Source organism: Balaenoptera acutorostrata, chromosome 1 (genome assembly GCF_949987535.1).
Source record: "Balaenoptera acutorostrata chromosome 1, mBalAcu1.1, whole genome shotgun sequence".
In the NCBI taxonomy this organism is placed as follows: domain Eukaryota; kingdom Metazoa; phylum Chordata; class Mammalia; order Artiodactyla; family Balaenopteridae; genus Balaenoptera; species Balaenoptera acutorostrata.
Window position 1 is genome coordinate 19,981,615 of NC_080064.1, and position 24,910 is coordinate 20,006,524.

Genomic DNA, 24,910 nt, shown 5'->3' on the forward strand with positions numbered 1-24,910 from the left:
CCTTAGCTTCGGAGTCTACAACCCCAAATAGTTCCTGAGTCCAGCTCTAGATTTTGTCAAATTCATAAAAACATTCAAAGTAACAATGACTGCATTTACGTATGCTGCCAGCATTCTTAAAGCCAAAATGCTTCAAAGATTCAACAGTCATACACATTTAAAATACATAGAAAAATAATAGAATTTATACAAAGTAGATTTTTACAAAACAAGTACATTACAAGAAATACATCTTATATCCAAGCACAAAAATGTGGAAATATACATGGAAGGAGAAGTTTAAGAAAAAACATTTATTTTTAAATGCTGAGTGGGAAGGCATAGACTGAGTTCTGGTTTACTGGTGTAACTCTGAAGAGAACTTCAATTTGCTAGTAGAAATTTTCACTCCATTCTCAAGCTTCTGAACAGTTCCTGAAGGGATTAAACAGCTGTTCCTCTTTCCAAATTCTGTTTAATTTCAGCTGTATATTTCCCATAGAATCTTTCTGCCTTCTTGTTGAATTTGGCATTCCTTTCGTTAATGTAGTCAATATCTGCATCATCATTATAGGGACGTCTCCGACTATATTTGTCTCGTTTTTCAATTCTGGGAGAAGAAAATAATTTATAAAATTCAAACTTGCCTTCTTTTTTGATCTTAATAAAACACAGCCAAATAGAATAGAATCAGTACACTTAACACTAGCACTTTGGGAAGGGGCGGGGGGAAGCCCAGTTTCATCAAGATGAAGTTGAAACTGCCAATTAACAGCACAACCCTGGGTATGAACCATGAGATTTAGTAAATACAAACTCATCTTTAGAATGTTTCTAGAAGAGCAATGATACACTGCTAGGAACTGGACACATGAAGTATCACTTAACAGAAAATGATTACAACAGTAATTATATTAATAATAACCACAGCTAATATGAACAGAGTACACAGTATATACTAGACACTATTCTTAATACTTAAGTGTATTAGTTCCTATAATATAAATTCATTTTGCTCTGCCTGATCAGCATCAGGAAACACACTCCTATCAGTATTAAGAAACACAAACATACAAAGATAAATTTACTAGAACATTTGTACTTCTTCAAATCAAAGAGTGGAATGGTTGCTAAAGTAAAAACAAGAATAATTTCTTAACGAAGAATAATTTTCTTTATAATTTTCAATTATAACAACTCAATTCCATCAATATTTTGCATCTTCATTCCAAATCATAGGGACTCGACCCATCCTTACTGTCTGTCCCCAAAACCACTAGAGATGCTAGGTCAGAAATTAGGAAGTATAATATCTGTCCTCTCAATTCATTCTAAGCATATTATGTCCATTTTGTCATTAAACGTTTAAAATTTCAGGCTGCTACACGGAGTACTCACTGTTTTTCCAGGTCTACGACCATCCTATCAATTTCCTCTGTGGAAGGCACATGTGTCCCATGAAGAAGACTGTTGGATGTTGGGTAAAACTCTTCTTCACTGGAAAGATGGCAACAGGGACTTGGAGTAACACTGCAAGTGCTCCACATTTTCAAACTAAACTACCATTCACGATGAGAGAGAAAATACATACGTATCTTTATACTATGGGAGCCTACCTTACCTTTTAAAAAAAAACAACACAGAATTGGAAGGGACAGAAGTAAGAAATCACTTACTCCAACACCTTCATTCTACAGATGAAAGAGCCCAGGGCCAGAGGTTAAAGGACTTGCTTCTAGGCTCAGTATATTTCTCTCTCCGCTACAGCAGGCCAACAAACTGCAGCATGTTTCTATAAACAGTTTTACTGGGACACAGTCCATTTGTTTATATCTCCTCTACAGGCTGCTGCTGCTTTCACATCACAAGGACAGAGTGGAGTAGCTATGACAGAGACCACATAGCCCACAAAGCCTAAAATATTTACTATCTGGTCCTTTACAGCAGAAGTTCACCCATCCTGGCACTAAAGCAGTGTCCCAAAATATCTGAATAACTATGATAATCTGGGTATTAAACTCTCAACACCCAGTCATAGAATGCCCAGCTAGAAAGATAACCAGGTGGTTAGCTTAACTGCTGTGGATGAGCAATAAATAGTGTCATCACAACCAGAAACTATTCTTAAACAGCTGTTGATAACCCATACCCAAGCACTGCAGTCTGTTTGTATTTATGTATGTACGTTTATACACATGCACAAGTACATCAATATCACTTCAGAAGGGCTTCCCTGGTGGCGCAGTGGTTAAGAATCCGCCTGCCAAGGCAGGGGACACGGGTTTGAGCCCTGGTCCAGGAAGATCCCACATGCCGTGGAGCAACTGAGTCTGTGCGCCACAACTACTGAGCCTGTGCTCTAGAACCCACAAGCCACAACTACTGAGCCCATGTGCTACAACTACTGAAGCCTGCGAGCCTAGAGCCCGTGCTCCACAACAAGGGAAGCCACCGCAATGAGAAGCCTGTGCACCGCGATGAAGTGTAGCCTCCGCTCGCCACAACTAGAGAAAGCCCGCGCACAGCAACAAAGACCCAACGCAGCCAAAAATAATAAAATAAATAAATAAATTTATAAATAAATAAATAAAGTGTAATGTTTTAAAAAAAAATCACTTCAGGATGAAAAAGGACTGGTATTAATCCTGTCAACTTACTGCTTTTCTCTCAGTCTCTCATATGTTTCCATGTCCGGTTTGATCTGTTTGGTCAGCCGATGGTACTGGCGAAGCTGGGCAGCAGCATAATCTAAAAATAAAATGAGAATTGGAAATGATATATTTCCTTGTTTGGTCATTACTATTCAGAGAAAAATCAAAATTATTATTAGCAATATACGCACTAATCTAAGCAGAGCCTCTATCCTGAAGATGCTGCTAATACAGGCTTTAATTCTAGCACAATGAGTAAAGGGATCCAGCTGCCTCAAGCACAGCCTTTTTTACTTCTGCCCTATGAGATATATTTGTATTTTTCTTGGGAGTAAGCCTCTTGGAGAATATTCCATGAAGCGGTATATCCTTTCTTAAAACCAGAAACACTGAAGGCAACGCTTATCTCACAGGTTCACTCAATAAAGTAAAGGTGAGTTTTACCTGAAAATCCCAGGTCGGGATTTTTCCTCCTCTTTTTCCTCTCCCATCTTTCTGCATCTTCTGCACTGATCTCTAGCAACTTCACTTTCTCATAGTCTTCCCCTCTTGCTGCACATTCCTGAAAAAGAAAGGAAAAAAAGCTAATGCCTGCCCATATGATTCAAGCAATTATTTGACCTATTTTAAATAAAGATATCAAGCAATACATTAAAAATAATGATTAATATTTGAAGGAAATTTGATAATCTGCTATGGTATATAAGAAGTGAGTACATCAATCTAAAAAATAATACTTATTCAACATTTATCAGGTGTCAGACCCTCTTTTAAATGTTTTACATGCATTGACTCATTTAATTCATAATTAACTCAAATAATTATTACAGGCCCCATTTTACAGATGAGAAAACATAGGCACAGAGAGGTTAAATTACTCACCCAAAGCTTGGCAGCTGGTAAAAAGCATATTTTACTGTCTTAATACTATAGAAAGATTGAATAAACCACTTATGAAAATAGCGGAGTAGTTCCTAACCTTTTTCTTTTCTTCTTCTTGTAGTTCCCATTCCAAACGAGCTTTTTTGGCTTCCCAATTTGCAGGTAACTTAAGTCTTTTATCTTCTTCAACAACTTCCTGGTGATTTAATTTACGAGCTTCATTCTAAAACCATAAACGCAAAAAGGCTATCGGCTGAAACATGAAAATAAATCCAAACAAATATTTCCCTCTTTGAGGAAGGTCAAGTAAGACACGTTAACAAGGGGACTCCATTTTACCCTAAAAGCAAGAGAACCATCAGAGGATTTTAAGCAAGGAAACGGCCTAATTAGGTCTACATTTGTATACAGTCAAGAAATGTGTTGAGCTGCACTGGTTTGCTGTGCCAAAGGCCTGGGCGTTAATGTCTCACATTATGAGATAGATATTCTACTTTCAATTGTCTTTTAATCCTGACTGATGCAAAGAAGAAGCCTCAATTTGGGGCTGGGGGCTTTAATACCTATCATAATATCTCTAACCTTTCCCAAGTCCCCCCTCCTCTTTAGATATTTTAGCAGTTTACATCATGTCAAATGAAAAGCATTTTCCATTTAAATTACTGTATGTAGAGTCTGTTTTTAAATAATTGCATAAAACAAAATGAGTATACCATCTTAAGGACAACTTAAGTTAGATGTTTCTTGGGTTACAGGCTGGTGGCCGTTAGTCCAGGAAGACATGTCTCTTAATATCCAACCCCATGTTCTTTACACAGTCCCTCCAAGTAAATATATGTGTGTTGAATTCTTTATTAAATTCTTCTGGGTAAAGAGAAAAACCCAGAACATTTCTCTCAACAACCATCCCTCACATACTCTTGGCTCTGGCAATGCCCTCCAGTTGAAGACACCAAGAACACATGTGTAGTCAAACAAAGTTGTGTGTATGGCATTGAAGGAAACAGCAAACCATGGGGAACTGGAGGCATTTCAGTGAGAGGGTGTTAGGAGGAGCCACTTACATGATTTGAGTTTGTATCAAGTGACTGGAGGGAAAGGTTCAAGGAAGCATGGTTGTGCCCTGGATTAGGCACTGTCAGAAAGCCGGGGCATTCTATGATTGGGTTATCTTCAGTTTTTATACAGGAAGCAGGATTAATGGAGTGAGGCTAGTGCTGTATTTATCACTGTTGTTAGCAGAAGTGGGTGCTGTGTGGTCATTTCTGTGGTTTGAACAGTTTTGTTTTGTCACACTGCGATAGTCAGAGTGATGTTGGAGTTTTGTGAAACCATGGCCAAGCTATCAGTCAGGCCCCTTTGAGGTGAAACAGCCAAGAGCTGCTTTTTTGTTTCTCAGCTCCAACTGCAGCCAGTTGTTTGCTGGACTCTTATCCTTGCTATGAATTCTCTTCCTTTGCATTTGTTCCCTCTGCTTAGATATTTCTTCCTCAAACTTCTTTATTTTTCTGATAACATCTTACTCATCTTTATAGCAGTACTTTAGGTGTCACCTCTTATACGAGGCACTCCCTGGGGGCCCCCAAACTATACCAATCTCTCCTTCACTACACTCCCAAGGCACTTTGTTCCTAACTCAAGCATGGCATTTATCACAATATAATTTCTAGCTAGAACGTTGTCTCTTCTACTTAAGAGCAGAGGACTTATCTTACTCATCTAGTTCCCCACCTACTAGCTGAACCACTGACCCTATAGACTTCCCGAGATTTGCTGATTATTTTTGAATGAAGAGGTAACCAGCTCTCTTACTGGACAAGTTTCTTCCAGTCTCTAGCTCCACATATTTCCCTAGGTAAAATGAAGAGTTTACTAGAATCATACAGCACGGAGGCGGTTAGTAACAGAGACCCCCAAACTAGCCCAACTAAGTTAAAACAGATGGGGGTGAAAGAAAGCTTGGTGAAAGCATGTCCATTTCCAAAAGTGACTACAATGTGTTGCCAGGTTGAGAAGCATCGGGACCGAACTTTCATCCAGCTCTGCGGGTCTGTCACACGCGCTGGTGCGGCTTCCTCGTCCCTCCACAAACGCGCACGGGCCTGGCCACGTGACAGGTCTCAGCTGGCCTCTAGGGCGACTCACCCGCTTCAGGTGCAGCTCCCGGAATTTGCGCAGTCTCTGTTCGCGCTTCTGGGCGGCCAGCTCCTCGGCCGCCGCAGGGGGCTGCTGTTCCTCCGCGCCGTCTACCGGCACCTGCGGTGGAGGACAGGCTGGAGTTGGGGCCGGTTAGGCTTCTCCCCGTGAGAGCCCAGGCGGATTACCCGCGGGTCCCGAAAGCCCAGGCCGGGCCCTCACCGCCGACCCAGGCCCCACAGTATCTGCGCCTTCCTGGCCCGGCACACAAGCACCTCCTCCACCTCTCGCCCTTGCCGTCCCTCAGAGCCCTCCCCAACAAAAACCCCTGGAAAGAGCCGGCAGCACTTACCTTCTCTGCTCCAGTCGCAGCCGCCATCTCAACCTTTCCTCGCCCACTTCCGGCAACAACCCAGAGCACTTCCGCCGGCCTTTGGACTGCAGCGTCAATACAGATTAATAACCTACTATAAGCCCCGCCCCTCCCTGTCAGCCTCAGGAATTTAGGACCAATCCCTGCCCCTTTTGGCAGTGAGACGTTTTCAATTGGGCAGGGCCGTGCGCAGCCGCAAAAGGCCGCAGAGGCGGGGGCCGGAAGGGTGGAGGCTGAGAGAGAAGCGCTGGGGGGTTTCGGTAGAGGGCGGCTAGGTAGGAATGGTGGAACTGGGAACTTCGTGGAACGTCACCTCAACTGTGTGCTGCACCCTTGAGCGAAACGTGCTTTCCATTCAACGCTTAACCTGTGTCACCTCCTCCGAGGCAGGTCTCCCCTGACTACGTTGTCTCGCGTAGGCCCTTAGTACTGTCGTATGGTACCATTTTCATTCTCTTTAATATATGTACGATATTTTTCTCGTCTGTTCGTTTTCTTTTTCCCCCAATGACGTTGTAAACTGCAGGAGAGCAGGACCCGTCCCATCCCGTTCGTTCTTCCGTGTTCAGCGGTGAAACTGCGCCAGAATTAATAATAGTGCTAAAGTTATTATAATTCAGTAAGGTGCCGGATACAAGAGAAATACATGAAAATAATTTTTTTCTTCACTAAAACCATTAATTAGATGTGGAAATGAAAAAGTAATCCCCCAAATGAAAAGATACCTGGGTATAAGATTTAAACAGTAATATGAAGAAAAATATGAAATAATTTAAAGTACAAAGAAATTAAATTTCAGTAAGTGATGAAGCATTTTCTGGTTGGAAGACAATAGAAAAATGTAATATCACAAAAGAGTATCTCAAATGAGTATAAATATAATATTACTCCATCAATCTCAGTGGGTTTTTTTTTCTTTTGGAACTGTAAAATATTGTGACAAAAATCTAAAAGTTCAGTGAAACACTATCGGTGAGCCTGTGAAGTGTTACCAGCCAGGGTTCTTGGACTCTTTAATCAATAGAAATTGATGAGGCCAGATGAGGAATTCAAGCAAGGCTTGAATTGGGACTCTTGCTGTAGCAGGAGGGAGTGAAAACAAGTAACAGGTGCCCTTGTTAGCTCCCTGAGGGAGTGGTGGAGATGGGGCACGCTAGCTGGTCCTTTTAAATGGTAGGGGCGGATCCATGGGTTGGGCGGGAGGGTTGGCTTAGGTGGTCTGCCACCTGATTTGTGGTGCTGTGTGCAGGGATCATGCTGCAGTAGACTGCTTTTGCTCCTGACATCTCAGAAGTGGCAGTTGGGTTTTGGGCCTTTTTGTATTGTGTGGTTCATAATTTGCCCCAACTGCTCATGTACCCAGTTATTTTTAGTCCCTTATTGTTTCCTTGTGGTCCCAGGTCCCAGCCTGTCTCAGTAGGACTGAAAATTGGTACAACCCTTAGGGAGAGCAATTTGGCAATATCTATAAAAATTACAAAGACATCTAATCTTTGACCCAGCTATCTGGGAATTTATCCTACAGGTACAATTGCACAGGCATAAACTGACTTATGTACAAGGTTGTTCATTTCAGTTTTTTGTAAAAGCAAAAAATTGGAAACAACTCAAATGTCTGTCAGTAGAAGACCGGTTAAATACATTATGGTACATTCGGGGGAAGCTGTAAAAAGGAATGGGGCAGGGAATTCTCTGGCGGTCCAGTGGTTAGGACACTGTACTTCCAGTGCAGGGGGCATGGGTTCAATCCCTGGTTGGGGATCTAGGATCCCACAAGCCACACGGCACAGCCAAAATAAATAAATAAATAAGGAATGGGGCAGCTCTCTGTATACTAATTTGGAAAGTTCTCCAAAGTATACTAAATGAAAAATGCAAGGTACAGAACTGTGTATATGGTTATAGTATGCTATATTTAGGAGGCAATGGGCAGGGTTAGGGTTACTAAGAACATATTTTTGCTTTGCAAGAAGCTAATATAAGTGATAATCTGGGGGGATTTACTATATATATACATATATACTTCGAATCATATCAATATATTTCCAAATCCAAAATTAAAAATTAATTTTTACAGAAACAGCCAAGAGTATTTTTGGGGAAAAAAAAAACTGAGAAGGAACTTATCTTACTAGGAATTAAAACTTAATAAGAGGCTTCAGTAAAAACACTTGCACAGAAAATGACACATAATCGGAACAGAATAAGGTCATGGGTTCGGTCCCCATATGGGCCACCAAAAAAAAAAAGGAACAGAATAGAAAGTTCACAAGTGGATTTAGTGGGAAAGTGATGCTTTCTAGAATAGAAGAGAATAAATGGTCAGGATATCTATTCCCTGACTGGATTATGGGTTGGCTGCATTTCTTGAGTCACATCTTCTGTCTGAAGACTTTCTCCTATCCTATCCTTCATTCTTCTCTTTAGGATTAAGGGTAGCAATGGCTCCCCCTTGTTGCTAGCCCTGGAATGCTTCACTCTTTTGTTGGTTTCTCTTAACCCAGTCTACAATTTTGTAAACAGTCCCTTTATTAAACTCTCCTTAATTACCTGGTTTGAGTATGTAGAGCTTTGACGGATAAAATATTTTTACAAACCATGTAATTCTGGTTAAGCGATCATACTGAAAATAACGGACATTTCTGTATTCCTAAAGAATAAAAATACGTGTTACGACTGCTCTGTCAAATCACCCATAATATAGAAAAAATATAAGCTTATGACTGCTAGATTTGCTGCTTTCATAGTTGTTAAGAAACTTGTCTCATTTAAATTAACTGCACTAAACAGTCAATTCCACGCTGATTTAGTTACATTTATGTAGGCACCACAAAGAAGAAAGTATGAAAAGCTGTAACAGGGGAAACTGACCCTTAAGGTGGTGAAGGTTAGGGCTTCCCTGAAGAAAAACATTTAAGGACATCTTAGGAGGAGGACACACCTAATCCCAACTGGTATATTGGTCATTTGCCATGGGCCAGGCACAAGTCACAAATATTTCACAAATATTGTCGAATTTGTCCTCAAACTACTCTGTGCCATGGGTATTGTCTTATTATTTATTTTTCATAGATGAGGAACCAAAGAATAGACGAGTTAAATAGAGAATGGTTATACAGTTCATTAATGAATGGACAGATATACGAAGAATGGTGTCCTATGCAGAATTTTGAGAAGAAAGTCAAAATCTCACATTAATCCAAGAAATCTTTCTGCATCTCGGAGATGCTTGAGGAAGAGATCCCAAATACCCTCAGTCAATTTGTTCCTTCCTTTCTTCATTCAAACCGTTCGGGGCACAGGGAATCCACTGTGCACAAGACAGAAATAGATCCTGTTCTCTTGGAGCTTCCGTTGTACCGCCACGCAAAGATTAAGATAGGATGCTGTGATGGTGACTGTAGGCCTACTTTGGTCACTTGATGGGCACAATTTGTGCTCTGGGTTGCTTTCTCACACTTTTGGTGGCGTTTTTTTCCTTTTACCCCTCTTCCTCCAGCAACACGCTCAGACGATTCCGCCGCGCTGCCCTGGTTCTCCACTCAGTGCGCCTGCGCCCAAGCCTGGCCCAATCGGATATAGCCCAAGGCTGTATCGAGGGCGGGATTGGTTCCTCAGCTGGGGAAGCAGAAAGGGGCGGGGCTTTATCCCGAAACCTGTGGCTGCTGGCTGACGGAAGTGAGCTGGAGACTCGGTAAAGTTGTTGTCGCCGGAAGTCTGGGGGAAAAACGCTACCGGGTGATGGCGGCAAAGGCTAAGGCAGAGGAGGTGGGTGGGGCTGGTCTCGCCCAGCGGTTGGGAGTGTAGGGGCGTTTGCGGCTAGACGAAGAGGCGGTGCCAGGGAGTCAGAGAGGGGGCCGCAGACACTGTGGGGTCGGGGTCGGCGGTGAGGGCGCCCGGCCTGTCGGGAACCGCGGGGAATCACCTGGGCCGTCCGGGAAGAAGCTGAACCGGCCCCGCCTCCAGCTTGTCCTCCGCCGCAGATGCCGGTGGACGGCGCAGAGGAGCAGCATCCCCCTGCGGCGGCCGAGGAGTTGGCCGCCCAGAAGCGCGAACAGAGACTGCGCAAATTCCGGGAGCTGCACCTGAAGCGGATGAGTCGCCCCAGAGGCCAGCTGAGACCTGTCACGTGGCCAGGCCCGTGCGCGTTTGTGGAGGGACGAGGAAGCCGCACCAGCGCGTGTGACAGACCTGCAGAGCTGCATGAAAGTTCGGTCCCGGTGGTTCTCAACCTGGCATCACACTGAAGTCACTCTGAGAACTTTTAAAAGCTAGACATGCTTAGGTCTCACTTCCAGAGTGTCTGATTTGATCAGTTTCTAAACACAGACATTGTTATTTTTTTAAGCATCCTCTCCCCGCACCCTCCTCTTAGCTCAAGTGATTCTGTCAAACCTTTCTTTTTATGGAGGGGGATACCGTGGACCAGAAATGGAAAGTAACTTGTCTGTTGTCACGCAGCAAGTTGGCGTCATTCATCCAAAAACAGCCCCTCCCCTAATGGCCTCTAGTGTGCTATAGCCAACTATCAACAGATGGTGTGGATACAGCGGTAAATATGGTAAGGCTTCTGCCCAGTTATGGAGGCAGATCCATAACCAATAACTACTTCACGATTTGGTAAATGGTATGTTAGAGGGAGAAACGAAGTGCCTCAGAAGTGCGGAGAAGAAGACTGACAACTAGAGACTAAGGTGACAACTAAGCTGCTTGAAAAATGGGTAGGATATTATCAGACAAGTAAAGGAGTTGGGGGAAGTGGTATAGAGCAGTAGGAACGAGAGCAAAGGAAAAGTCCTCATTTGGATAGGAGGTCAGCAGGCAGCTGGAGACAAGAGGTATGTGTGAGGACGGTAGTTATCTCTATTTGCCCAGAAAAACGCAATCCAAAAACTAGTGGGACATACTTAATTCACTTGAAATATTGTAAAAAAAAAATGAGGCCAGATGATATGTGAAGAAGCAATGATATAATTCAAACATCCCCCTTTTGCAATCTTTAATGAGTCACTGGATCACAGTCAGTGGCTGTGAACATCACAAAAAGGATAAAATCAGAGATTATGTGTCTCCTGATAGAAGTATGTAGCACCAGTTTCATATAAGTAGACTTGCTAAAAATAAATCTAACCTAAATTGGGGCCTTCCCTGGTGGTCCAGTGGTAAAGAATCTGCCTTAAAATGCAGGGGATGCGGGTTCAATCCCTGGTCGGGGAACTAAGATCCCACATCCCACATGCCACGGGGCAACTAAGCCTGCGCGCCACAACTACTGAACTTGCGCACCTCAGCTAGAGCCCGTGTGCCGCAAACTACAGAGCCCACGCACTCTGGAACCTGCATGCCACGACTAGAGAAGAGAAAACCCGCACGACACTAGAGAGAAGCCCACGCACCACAACGAAAGATCCTGCATGCCTCAATGAAGATTCCGCGTGCCGCAACTAAGACCCGACACAGCCAAAAATAAAATTAAATAAATAAATAATAAATAAATCTTTTAAAAAAATCTAACCTGAATTGGATGAAGCCACTAGATCTACTGACCAATTTACAGGAAATACAGGGGTCAAAAAATACGTTATAGGACATTATAGGGAGACAACTAGCAGATACCACTTTGGGAAACAATAGGACAGTCAACACAGTTATTTTCATACTCCTCAAAACAATGGATAAAAAAGATGGAAACTATACATTAAATAAATCTTAAGAGGTGTACATGCATATTGACTAATCACAACATGTGGGACTCGTCTGAATTCCAATTCAAACAAACTGTAAAAATAATAATGAGGGCTTCCCTGGTGGCGCAGTGGTTGAGAATCTGCCTGCCAGTGCAGGGGACACGGGTTCGAGCCCTGGTCTGGGAAGATCCCACATGCTGCGGAGCAACTAGGCCTGTGAGCCACAACTACTGAGCCTGCACGTCTGGAGCTTGTGCTCCGCAACAAGAGAGGCCACGATAGTGAGAGGTCCGCGCACCGCGATGAAGAGTGGCCCCCGCTTGCTGCAACTAGAGAAAGCCCTCACACAGAAATGAAGACCCAACACAGCCAAAAATAAATGAATAAATAATAAAAATAAAGGAATTCCTTTAAAAAAAATAATAATAATAATGAACACTTATGAGACCATCAGGAAAATATGAACACTGACAGGATATTTGATAATAAGGAATTATTTGGGGAGTGTGCTGATGGTATTGTGGTTAAAGAGATACTACAATATTATAGGTAGAAAAGAAAACCAGCTAGAAATCAGGAAATTTGGGTTCTTGGCCTAACTCTGCCACTAACTCTGTCACCAAAAACTTTCTGGACTTCATAGATAATAGGAGAATTAGATTGTAGTCCTTCTCATACCACCTTCATGGTTTATACTGTAAGTGTGACCACCTGTCCACTTGCTCAGTGTTTTTATTTTTTTAATGTATTTTATTTTTGGCTGCGTTGGGTGTTCGTTGCTGCACGTGGGCTTTCTCTAGTTGTGGCGAGCGGGGGCTACTCTTCGTTGTGGTGCGCAGGCTTCTCATTGCGGTGGTTTCTCTTGTTGCGGAGCATGGGCTCTAGCCACGCGGGCTCTAGAGCACAGGCTCAGTAGTTGTGGCGCACGGGCTTCGTTGCTCTGCGGCATGTGGGATCTTCCTGGACCAGGGCTCGATCCCGTGTCTCCTGCATTGGCGGGCGGATTCTTAACCACTGCGCCACCAAGGAATGCCCCCTCTGTTTTTAAAGGGAGACTAAAGGAGGTGTTAAGATAGGTGTTTTTAGAGGTGTTAAAACTGAAACTTTGTCTTCAACCCAATCTGAATTAAAAAAGGAATGAGAAATGGAATCACTTTCTCAGTATGTGACTGTGTCATTCAGTAGTATCTAAAATCATCTCAAGGACCTCTGTACAGCAGAACTCATAGTTTGGGAAATGCTGTTTCAATCCAATCCTAAGCGACTTGCTTACATCACACAGCCAGGGAGTAGTCAAGTCAGTATATTTCTCAGGCCTTCTTACTCCCAAACTATTGCTCTTTCCATCTTTATCACATGGTTCCTTGAAGGCAGTAAAATAATACTTAAAGGTATAGGTATTGGTGTTTACCTCTCTTCCCCCTACATGAAATCTCTTCAGTACAAACACACTCGCACACAAACTTCTCCAGTGGCTCCCTTCCTTTCAGGATAAAATGCATAAGTCCATTTTCGATGGCCTACCATACAAGAAGATAGGTAACATTTATCTGGATTTGTTTCCATACCTCTGCTGACAAACTTTGTGTCCTGGTGGTAGAATGAAGCTCGAAAATTAAATCACCAGGAAGTTGTGGAGGAAGATAAAAGACTTAAATTACCTGCAAATTGGGAAGCTAAGAAAGCTCGTTTGGAATGGGAATTGCAGGAAGAAGAAAAGAAAAAAGTAAGTGCACTCCTGCCACCTTCATAAGCTGTGTATTCAAATATTATATTGTGTTTTGTTGAGGCGGTATATTGCATGGTAGTTAAGCATTAAGCATTCCAGCTCTGGTTTCCTCATCTGTACCTTAGAGAGTTGTGAGAATAAAATATGTAAGAAATTTACAACACTGCCTGGCACATAATTACAGCCACATAATGGATATTAGGGTAAAAGGTTAAGCTACAGTAACAAAAGCTCCAACAATAAGAAAAGATAAAGCTTATGAGTCTCTCCTGTATCAGTTCCCAGTTGAGCAGCCCAAGTCACCTGGCCTGATGTAGCTGCAAGGGACGTTGAGAAATGGGCAGCCATGAGCCCAGAAAGGAGGGGAGAAAGGATTTTGATGGACACCTAATGTGTCCCCCACAGCTATTTTTGGTGTCAGTTTTATAGATGTATTATTTTCTTACAGATATAGCAGATTCCACAATTTTCTTTGTAAACTGGCCACTTTACTGTCTTGATGGCAGTCTTTAGGCCTTTGATTTGAAAGGAATTAAGGAATTGTATAAGGCAATAAAGCTAATGTTTTTTCCCCTCGTTTTAGGAATGTACAGCAAGAGGGGAAGACTATAAGAAAGTGAAGTTGCTAGAGATCAGTGCAGAAGATGCAGAAAGATGGCAGAGGAAAAAGAGGAGGAAAAACCCCAATCTGGGATTTTCAGGTAAAAATAGCTTTTACTTTATTGAATGGGCCTATTAATAGCCCATTTAACAAGTCTAATAATGCCCCACCCAACATCTAAAATAGTATGGGTTCTCATTTTTTCAGATTATGCTGCTGCCCAATTACACCAGTATCATAGGTTGACAAAGCAGATCAGACCTGACATGGAAACTATGAGAGACTGAGAGAAAAGCAGTAAGTTGATGTGATTTAAAAGCATACATTATGTATGTTACTGGAAGGCCTTGCATTTAAGAGTGCTGATTCTGGAGCTTTGCTTCCTGGCCTTGGGTCCTGGCTCCACCACTTAGTAGCTGTGTCACACAATTTTTCTCTGTTTCCTCATCTGTAAATAGGGAATAACAACAGTGCCCACCTCACAGGGTTATTATCAAGATTAAATAAATTCATACAATGCCCTCAATCAGTGCTTGGCACATACAAAGCACTGTATATGTATTGGCTATTATTTATCATGATTATTACTGTTGCTATTACCCTTATCCACAGGTAAGGGACACAGTAATACTTTCTTTCATCATGCACGGTAAACAATGCTAAACTGCACTCCTTACCTAATTATGTAAGACAGGTACTGTGCTAAAGATCAAGACTGTTTTAATAGTGATAGTGTAGAGAGTGGAGAGGGCTGTAAATTGTGCCCTCAATTGAGCATGTTACTAAGCTCTCCCACTGTATGAACTTCGTTAATTCCATTAACCTGTGGTCCTCAGCCAACTCATTTGGGCTTTGGAGGGTTTGTTTTGTTTTTGTTTTTGTTTTTGTTTTTGGCCACGCATAATGCAGGATCTTAGTTCCGGATCAGGGATCGAACCCACGCCCCCTGCAGTGGAAGCATGGAGTTTTAACCACTGGACTGCCAGGGAAGTCCCAGGAGTAGATATTTCTTAAATATCTTTTTTTTGGTCTGAAATCTATTTCTTTGCAATCAAATATCTCAAAGTTTTCCACTTTTGACCACTAAACATTGTCCAGCTCTGAAGGTATAGGATCTTTTTTCGTGTTACTCACCACTTCACTCTTTTTCAGTGGAGAGGAGTTCTACCCAACATCTAACAGTCTTCTTCATGGAACACATGTGCCTTCCACAGAGGAAATTGATAGGATGGTCGTAGACTTGGAAAAGCAGTAAGTACTACAAATGCAGCCTAAAGTTTTAGTAGTGATTCATGCTTAATAACAAAATTAACTATATGGTCTTGAAGTGTAGCAACTGGATTGAAGTTAAGGAACATTTGAATTATTATTATGAAGAATGGTCCCATTCACCACCACTTTTATATGTGTGGGGTTTTTTTTAAATATTTTTATTGGAGTATAATTGCTTTACAATGTGTTAGTTTCTGCTGTATAAAAAAGTGAATCAGCTATATGTATACATATATCCCATATCCCCTCCCTCTTGCGTCTCCCTCCCACCCTTGCTCTCCCACCCTTCTAGGTGGTCACAAAGCATCAAGCTGATCTCCCTGTGCTATGCAGCTGCTTCCCACTAGCTATTTTACATTTGGTAGTGTATATATTTCAGTGCTACTCTCTCACTTCGTCCCAGCTTACCCTCCCCCCACTCCACTCCCCTCCTCAAGTCCATTCTCTAGTGTGTCTTTATCCTGTCCTGCCCCTAGGTTCATCAGAACCATTTTTTTTTAAGATTCCATGTATGTGTTAGCATGCAGTATTTTTTCTTTCTGACTGACTTCACTCTGTATGACAAACACTAGGTCCATCCACCTCAAATAACTCAAATTTCATTTCATTTTATGGCTGAGTAGAATTCCATTGTATATATGTGCCACATCTTCTTTATCCATTCATCTGTCGATGGATACTTACGTTGCTTATATGTGTTTTGAATGGGGTTACACTAGGCAGAATCTAGAGTACGTATAAAAATTCTCTCAACATAATATATCACCACTCATATTTCAGCGTGAACCTGGGTAATTTCCCAAACTTCAGACCAGATCATCTGATGATACTGTTAACTTACAAGATTAAATTCAAGGAGAATGCTCATTGAACATATATCCTTGTAGGATGCTTTCTAAAGATATTGCTTTCAGTCTTATCTATTAAGAACAAAAAGGAGGGACTTCCCTGGTGGCACAGTGGTTAAGAATCCACCTGCCAATGCAGGGGACACGGGTTCGATCCCTGGTCCGAGAAGATCCCACATGCCGCAGAGCAACTAAGCCCGCGAGCCACAACTACTGAAGCCCGCGGTCCTAGAGCCCATGCTCTGCAACAAGAGGAGCCACCACAATGAAGAGTAGCCCCTGCTCACCGCAACCAGAGAAAAGGCCGCGCACGGCAACGAGGACCCAACACAGCCACAAATAAATAAATAAATAAATTTATTTTTTAAAAAAGAAAAGGAAATTGCAATCATTGTTGCTTTTGTTGTGGTCATCCATGTACAATGCTTGGTGTCAGTCTATTTATCTCTTGTAAAAATAAAATACAGTGTGTGTGTGTGGAAAAAAAAAAAAAAAAGAAAACCTTCTCTAAAAAAAAATAAATAAATAAATAAATAAAAATAAATAAAAAAAGAAAAGGAAAGCAGCTTTGAATTCTGTATATTTGTTTCCGTTACAGAATTGAAAAACGAGACAAATACAGCCGGAGACGTCCTTATAATGATGATGCAGATATTGACTACATTAATGAAAGGAATGCTAAATTCAACAAGAAGGCAGAAAGATTCTATGGTAAATATACAGCTGAAATTAAACAAAACTTGGAAAGAGGAACAGCTGTCTAATCTCCTTCAGGAACTGTTCTGACTGCCAAATTGTACCAGTAAATCAGGACTCTTTCCTTTTATAATTTGTAAAGACATGTTTTACAAATCTGTGTATTTTCATACTTATATATTTATTATTCATTTGTTTTAGAAAAATCTGTCTTGTATTTCTGTTTAAAGTGTGTGCTTAATGTGTGCACTCTGCTAGGCTTAAAATCCTTAGGTACGAACACAAGTCATCATCATGCTGAAATCTGTCATACATTTGACTTGACCTGGAGTTGAACTTGGGAGCTTCAGAGGTGAGATGCTAAATTGGCACTAATTCTTCTTATAAGCTATGGTAGGTAGTGAAAGGAAGGCAGTGGTCACTGGAAATTCAACCTAATCCCTCCCTGCTCCAAGAGGTCACAATTAGCAGGTGCTTGCCTGTCCCATGTTCCATCCCATAGCCCAGGTCCATTTATGGGGCAAGCATAGAGGGTGGGAGACTGATTCTCCGATAGCATTTTACAAATATGCCATCCTTCAAAAAGCAAATATCCCTTGGAAGAAGGTTAAAACACTTGGTGAAAGTATTATTAAAATACACATAATACAATCTTTTTTTTTTAAAGGCTAACTGGAATTCTAACCTTATTTCAACTGTAACTAAAAAATTAGGACGTGATTTTAGTAGTAATTATGGGAAACAGACGATAGAAAACCTGAAGTCAGGAGTAGCCCATGAAAGTGAAGATTATTTGTGCCATGTTATGTGAATAAAAACATGCCTAGGATTGAGATCAGTATAAGCTGGGCACACTTACTGATCAATGAGTAGGAAGCTCTGATTTAGCTAATGACGGGCTTATAAAGATGGTAATATAAATGCTAATAAAGGTATATTCAATGTACTGTGAATAGGAAAATTTTAACATTGTGGTACAGTCATATAACTATAGAATGAGACAGATCTAACATGAATAGATGCTCTTACCTATATAAAGAGAGGTTTGTACAGGCATAGAAAAAAAATCCAGGATGTGCACCATACTATTTACAGTGATTGCTCCTAGGGAATGGGAACAGGTGGTAATTTTACTTATTTTTTAAAATAATTTGACACAAATACACACCGATGCTGCCCAATCTTTCAAGAGTAGTAACATGCCAGTAGTTTTTTCTTCTCCTGTATTTTCAAAGAAACATTTAATAATACCTTTTTATTAAGGGAAAAGGAGGGGAGGGAAAAATTAATAGGTCTTCAAAGACATCATACTGACTTGGGTTTAAAGGACAAATAAGATTTCCCCAGAGGAGAAAAGCACTCCCAACAGCCAACCAAAAAAACAGATGTCAGTATGATCTGAAGACTACTCTGAAGGTGACTAGGTGGATGGTAAAAGCCACTAATTCAAACAGGCAATACTGTAATAAGCTCAGTATAGGAAAAGTTCATTTTGAAGAGCTGAGGCAAGCATTGGAAACTAGAGTTCAGAAATTGATACTCTTCAGTTAGTAGATGGCAGTTAAAGGCAGAGTGGAGGAAATTAGCAAAAGAGCTTGTAGAGGGAGTAGGCTAAGGATAGAATCCTAACAGTGGGCAAAGGACAGAAAGCCACTGTAGATAATGGAAGAGGTCAAAGAAAAGAAGACAAATGCATGGAAATCTCTGCCTGAATGACAGAAAAATTTGAGAAAGGACTCCATAAAGAAATAGTGAAAAGTGAGCCCTCATAAGAACAAGTTTTATTTTGCTAGGTAAGCTTAATAAGTGCTTCAGCAAAGAAAACCAAAAGACAGCATGCTGTGGTTAGTTCAGTAATCATGGCTTCTCTAGAAAAAAAGCAAAGCATTACACACCTGAACCTACAGTCTAGGGCTGTGCTTTCCAAAATGGTAGCCACCCACCGTTATGTGACTAGTGATCATCTGAAATGTGACTAGGGCAAATTGAGGTGTGCTTTAAGTGTAATATACACACTGAATCACACCACCTACCCAAAAAAAGTAAAATATCACTTTTCTACATTATATGTTTAACTATTTTAACATCTACTGGGGTAAAAAACGAATTCACCTTTTTACTTTTCATTGAAGCTCTCCTTTCTATTGGACAGCACTAAATCTAGTCTCTTGGTACAATTTCTCACTGTCAGCGCCTGCTTGCTATATTGTCCATGGGTTATGTAATGACGTGGTATCACACCTGGGCAGCTGCATCCCACTTATGTAATGACAGGCAGTCTGGGAATAGGCACGAGTTACGTTCTGTGTTACAAAGCCTAGGAGAGACTGAACACAGTTGTCCTGGCCACACCCAAACAACAAGGTCAGGTTAGACAAGGACTGACAGGACTTCATGGGGTGATTATGAAAAAAAAAAAAAATGGAGAAAGTGTACATTCTTTTCAGGATACTGGGTAGTAAAAAGAAAATGAACTAATAAAGAAAGAGAAAATAGGCAAGTCTCAAGGCCAAAGGAAAAGACCACTGTAGAAGTGAAATCTCAGAAGTGGCACATACCCATAGCAACTAGCCAAACCTCTTACATAAGGTCATAATCAAAGCAGGTGCTTTTCTGTTACCAGCTAAGTGAAGGTGAAAATGATCTTAGCATTATGTCATCAATTCATTGCAGAAGTCTCCCTTACAAGGATATCCTTGAGTTCTATAACTTTACTATAGTAATAGAAATTATATGTCCAGGAATGTATATATCCAAGTCTAAATTTGTACATTTAAATTTTTCATAGGGTCAAATTTAAGAGCAGCTCTTATCCAATACAATGTTCTACCATAGAAGTATTCTATTATCTGCACTTTCCAGTAAGTGGTTACTTAAAATTCAGTTCCTCAGTCATACTAGCCAACTTCTCAAGTGGTCAATAGCCACAGTGGCTGGTGGCTGTCTTAATGGGAAATGCAGGTAAAATACTGGACAGCACAGCTTTAGTTAATACAGTATTACATTCCACTTCAGGATTCTTCACCATCTTTTTGAAGTCAACTTCTACTTACAAATTTAGGACTTAAGCCTGCTCATCTATTATCTAATTTCTGGGTGTTTGTCTTTTCCCAGGTTTTTTGTCTTGCCTCTAATATTCTCCTCATCCTATTCTCTAACTTGTTATCCCTGCCTATTGGAAGTCTATTTCATTATTTCCCAAACTAAAGAGTCTGTTCAAAATTATGGCAAGATTCCAAGGAGGAAAAAGAAAAACATTCAAGCAATCAATAGTACCCACCCCCATCACTAAAATAAAACCTCATGCATGTTTTTGGTCTACTAGGATTTTTATTTTTTGCTTAGGTTCTAGCAAGACATGTTTTGTTGCTAAAGCCTAGCACATAGGCAAAATAAATTCATTAAGCTGGCATTTTACGTTTAATCCAAACATTTGATCTATTAAGTCAAATTAACACTTGGAGAGACCATCTAAAACTGGCTTAAATCTTCCTAGTTTTGGTATCCACTAGTATGTATTAACAGGCAAAACCACAAAAATCCATAATCAGCTAACGTTTAAACCAACTGCCCAGACCTTTCAGTTAAGTGTAACATTCATCTCTAAATTTTTATGTGCTTAGTTAAGGTCTTTCCCAGCTAGAGTAAGAAGCAATGAAGAATTTCAAATCAATGAATACTTTTTAAAACATAAGAAAAAAATGCAACGAAACCTCTGATTTTATAGCCCAATGAGGCATTCTGTTTCAACCCTTCTCTGGCTGAGTTTCCTGCCGTGAAGCTCAATTCTTCCAGGACAACACTATGCCAGTATTCTCTTAAGTCTTAGGCCAAACTTCCCAAATTTTAATGATTATCTACATCAACCGGGATTACTTTACAAATCAGCTTCTAATTCAGTTCTGGGGTAGATGTGAGATTCAGCATTTCTCACAAACTCTCAGGTTAAGATCACTGAGCCCTATGCTGTCAGTCCACGGATTTGGATCTGGGATTAGCAAGGCTTTAAACAAGAGATACAACCTCATTCTTCGTCATTAAATAAAAACCCATTATGTAAAATATACACAATAAAAACAAATGATAATAACAAATTTATTAACAAAATATATACAACACAAACAGTTCAATTATTGTTTGTCTTAAAAATTTCACTTCTACATAACCAATCCATATTATATAAAACATTTACAAGTATATATGCAAGAATGCCACCTGTGCGTAACCTCTGGTCCATTTGTGCTATCTCCTATCTGCAAGAGAAATCTAAAATGTTAATATTTAAATATTAAGTATTTACATCTTTCTGTGTTGTCATCTGTAATTGCAACAATTATCACTAAATGGTTCAAAGGAATGGAATAATGCTGGAAACAAACTAGCAAAAAAAAAAGTGCATTTCAGGCAACCTTAGCTATTGATGTTCTTTTCGACAGGTATCCACAGTCCATATGGACTTTTCTTCTTATCTATTTTTGGGGATCCTGAAGAGGTCTCTTCAGCAGTAGCTTTAGCTGATTTCTGAAGCAATGGCTTTGCTACAGAATTCTGTAAGGGAACAAGTTCTTAAGTCAGCTTTCCAAACAAATATTATTATACATATTTAAAATATTTGTTTTTTACAAAATACATTAAATAATTCCATTTAAGACTAGAACTTAAAAAAAGACACCAACCAAATAAATGCAAAGCCACGGACCGCACTTGCAACTTGATTTAATCAAATCAGACATATGCAAGGCACACTGCAATAGTGAAGTATTAAAAATAGTTTTGAAATTTTGTTTATTAAGCCCTTAGCTGATTTTAAAATATTCTGACTACAGGATATTCTGAGACTTGTTTTTTGAATATTTTAACAGTTAAAAAGGATAATGGGAATAGTTAAAAGGAGGACAACATATTGAGACTGAGAATGTAGATATTAGATAGGAGCCCATTATATTGGTCACTTGTAAGAACCATACAAAAAAAATTTTTTTAATTCTATTTATTTAGTGGCTTAGTAGGCCTCGAATTATCAGCATAAAAACAATGAGCCAACAAAAATAAAAACCCACATAACAGAAATATGTTTAAGGCCAGTTTTTGAGTGGCCAATGCTTAGATATACTTACATTAGAGCTAAAAGCTATGCTTTTCTGCTGGGAAGACTTCTTGTTGGGATTTTCTGTTTCATCTTCTATTAACTTATCCGACGGCTAGACAGGTAAGAAAAAGTAAATTTTAAAAAACCATACCCTAGTAGGTATAAAAAGCAGCCCAACTGTATTACAAATTCACTTGTAGAGACACAAATCAAGTTGGATGTAACCAAATAGTTAACATCCTAAAATAAACAACATAGTACTCTGTTGAGTTTTCCCCATAACAAAACTGATTCAATGATAGGCTTAAGACACTCTTCCCCATAAAGCAGTATTGTATCCCCCTGATGCAAATTCAAGTAACTTTGAAAGTCAAGTCATACCAGAAAACACCTAGTTTCAAAGAACTATGGCATTTGCCCATCCAGTTGGGCACCTAACCGTCTGAAAAAGCGACTGAACTAAGATCTTTTTGTCCACCACAATACTTAGGCAAACCCACATCTGGGTCTGAATGACAGGAGATAACCCATCTTTCCTATATTAACTGAGTGTTACCAATTCCTAACTACCTTAAAACCTTTAAGCTATGAATTTTATGCTGCACATTTCTGGAGAATTGTAATAAACTTATCTGCAAGTGAAGCAGGCCTCTTCTTCTGTAATCTCTCAAAACATCTGGAATATATTGCATATATTATGAAAGGGACATCTATATCAGATGCCCCACCATTACAAAGTACACTTTTGTTTAGTTTCGTACCTGTCCCAAATTCTAGCATGCACAGGGATCTACCAACAAAAAACTAAGCTTTCAGTGTGTCAACATAAACTTCAAATTAGTTAAACCTCTGATGCTTTTGCCCATGTATCAATTACCAACAGATTTTCTTCATCAATGTCTGGAGACCACATTCATGATTTCTATAAGACAGAAATAAAGCAGATAAACTATACTGTATGTTGAGTACAGAATCTGTGGGAACATAATGCTGCAAATGAGCGCTACAGATAAATACTCCGTAAAAAACTAGCTAGAAAAACGTGGTAACTACATAGAAATCACCAAAGTACCAGCTACAATTATGAAAATAATTAGTACTGTGTCAACTGAAAATAAAGTTCATTAGTCTCCCATTTTCACGGGGGGAGACTATCTAGTATTGTCAGATCTGTTATTTTAAACTATATTTAGCTAGCCTTTCCAGGAAGCAGTCTAAGGCAAATCAAATAAAAATGGCTAATCAGATCTTTCTGGTAGTAGTTTTCTGAAGATTTTGTTTGGATAAATCTAAAATACTTACCTCAGACTTTGCACCATTATTCAGTACAGCTGTTCCACGGTTGGTTTCTTTAGATACAGAAACAGTTCTGAGACTAGCTGGCAAGTCAAAGTTGGCTGTTCCTAATGCTTTTGCGGCATTGGCTTTTGCTATTTCTAACAGCTCCATTCGATCTACAAAAGAAACACAAAATGTTCATTTATCCTGTAGTATTTCTCCAGAAAACTCAAAAATCACAAACTATGTTTGTGCTTTTAAACTAGTAATATCCAGACGTGTACACGGTACTTCCACATGTAAGATATATTTCTACTGATGGAAAAAGAACTCTACTTATTTTGCTGAGAAAAACAAGCATCCCTAAGTAACAAGTAAAAGCACAGGGTGGGTAAATAACTGACTCCCTAACAATTTCAAGGCTCCACCCAGAACCGCCCTCCACCAAGCCATTTAACGTGCACAGCGTTAATCCCAAGGGGAAAGCATGCCGTCCATTTTAAAACTGGGCGCCCACTACAGTGTGGTTTTAACTATTAACCTACTGGAGTCCTTCCTCTTTCCCCAAACGCCTCTCTCGAAGGCCGACGACTCACCCTTCTCACTCAGACGAAATGGGGTTGGGCTCCGCGACCTGGTCCGGGATCGCCCCCTCCAGCCTCTGCGCTCCTCCGGGTAGACGGTGCAGCCGAAGCCGTAGTAACGGCGGTCCTGCGCGAAGGCGTAGGCCCTCCGGTAAGGCGAGCGGCCGCGGGAGCGGGGGCGGCTGAGGGACCGGTAGGACCTCCTGGAGGAGCCGTGGTGCCTCTCCCGGTACCGGCGGCTGCCGGGGCGCGAGCGACTCCGCGAGTAGGAGCGCGAGTGGCTCCGCGAGTAGGAGCGCGAGTAGCGCCGGTACCTCCTTCGGTGGCGCCTTCGGGAGCGAGACCTCGACCTGCTCCTCCGCCGGGGCGCGCTGCGGCTGCGGCTCCGCGACCACGACCGACTCCAGACGATGGACCGGGACGGAGAGCTCCGGGGAGAGCGGCTCTCGGACGCTGAGGACAGCCAGCTGGACGGGCCCGACCGCGACGACGAGGGGGAGACCTTGTGCGGCGAGCCCGGCCACAAGTCGTTCACGTAGCTGTTCATCTCGGACGGCAGCTTCCGAGCTTCCTTTTCTTCGACCACCCCTGCCCGAAAACTCAGTTCCTAAAAACAAACGAGAGAAAACAAAATAGAAGTGAAGTCCCGAAGTGAGCCGCGCGGGCAGCCTCGGGCCCAGAAAGAAACGAGCCTCCCGGCCTCCGGAACTCCGGGCTGTGGCGCCGCCTGCTGCCGGCCTTCCCGCCCCGCCACCGTCCACGCCCCGCGGGGCCCACAGGGCCCCGGCTACGCTCGCCTTGAGGTAACCGACCGCAGGGCCACCCCGTCACCAGAAAACCCACCACGGGCCGTCGACGCCTCACTCAAGGAGAGAAAGGCCCAACGGACGCCTTCCTTCTGAAGTTAAGGACGAAGAGAGGCTTTTCGCTGCTTCTCCTGAACGGCGGACTCACAACCTCCACCTCCGTCGTCCAACGTCCAAAAGCGAACTGAATGGGGGCGCGGCAGACGTGTCGAAAAGACCAGAAGCTGGCGCCCCGCGCCTGCGCAGAGACGTTGCGTGGTGGGCGTGGCTCCCCTCTCGTCCAACCGCCGCTCCCCTCC

At 41.5% G+C, this 24,910-nt stretch overlaps 3 protein-coding genes across 9 annotated transcripts; 1 reads left to right on the top strand and 2 right to left on the bottom strand.

Annotated features, from left to right (window-relative positions):
- Nucleotides 1-274: 274 nt before the first annotated feature.
- SYF2 (SYF2 pre-mRNA splicing factor) lies at nucleotides 275-6,148 on the bottom strand. The gene is made up of 7 exons (XM_007178698.3): nucleotides 6,001-6,148; nucleotides 5,658-5,768; nucleotides 3,610-3,735; nucleotides 3,075-3,192; nucleotides 2,637-2,727; nucleotides 1,378-1,476; nucleotides 275-589 (listed from the first exon to the last, which is right to left on the bottom strand). Exons 1-7 carry the CDS (start codon nucleotides 6,025-6,027, stop codon nucleotides 424-426), a joined length of 738 nt encoding a protein of 245 aa, XP_007178760.2. The 5' UTR covers nucleotides 6,028-6,148; the 3' UTR covers nucleotides 275-423.
- Nucleotides 6,149-9,700: 3,552 nt separating this feature from the next.
- On the top strand, nucleotides 9,701-17,636 carry LOC103010385 (pre-mRNA-splicing factor SYF2-like). The gene is given in 7 exon segments (XM_028165573.2): nucleotides 9,701-10,114; nucleotides 13,308-13,434; nucleotides 14,021-14,138; nucleotides 14,246-14,308; nucleotides 14,311-14,335; nucleotides 15,191-15,289; nucleotides 16,757-17,636. Coding segments are annotated over 7 exon segments (708 nt in total). The 5' UTR covers nucleotides 9,701-10,004; the 3' UTR covers nucleotides 16,923-17,636.
- Nucleotides 17,637-20,931: 3,295 nt separating this feature from the next.
- RSRP1 (arginine and serine rich protein 1) lies at nucleotides 20,932-24,834 on the bottom strand. 7 transcript variants are annotated; one of them, XR_009005907.1, is made up of 6 exons: nucleotides 24,649-24,833; nucleotides 23,818-24,412; nucleotides 23,246-23,397; nucleotides 22,821-22,865; nucleotides 21,972-22,619; nucleotides 21,337-21,402 (listed from the first exon to the last, which is right to left on the bottom strand). XR_009005907.1 is itself a non-coding variant. In XM_007178693.2 (5 exons), exons 2-5 carry the CDS (start codon nucleotides 24,350-24,352, stop codon nucleotides 21,265-21,267), a joined length of 909 nt encoding a protein of 302 aa, XP_007178755.2. In that variant the 5' UTR covers nucleotides 24,353-24,412; nucleotides 24,649-24,832; the 3' UTR covers nucleotides 20,932-21,264. The 7 variants fall into 7 exon arrangements, 2 of the variants coding, with proteins under 2 accessions (XP_007178755.2, XP_007178759.2); XM_007178693.2 differs by lacking the exon at nucleotides 22,821-22,865 and having other exon boundaries at nucleotides 20,932-21,402; nucleotides 21,972-22,055; nucleotides 24,649-24,832; XR_450673.2 differs by having other exon boundaries at nucleotides 22,821-23,397; nucleotides 24,649-24,834.
- Nucleotides 24,835-24,910: the final 76 nt, after the last annotated feature.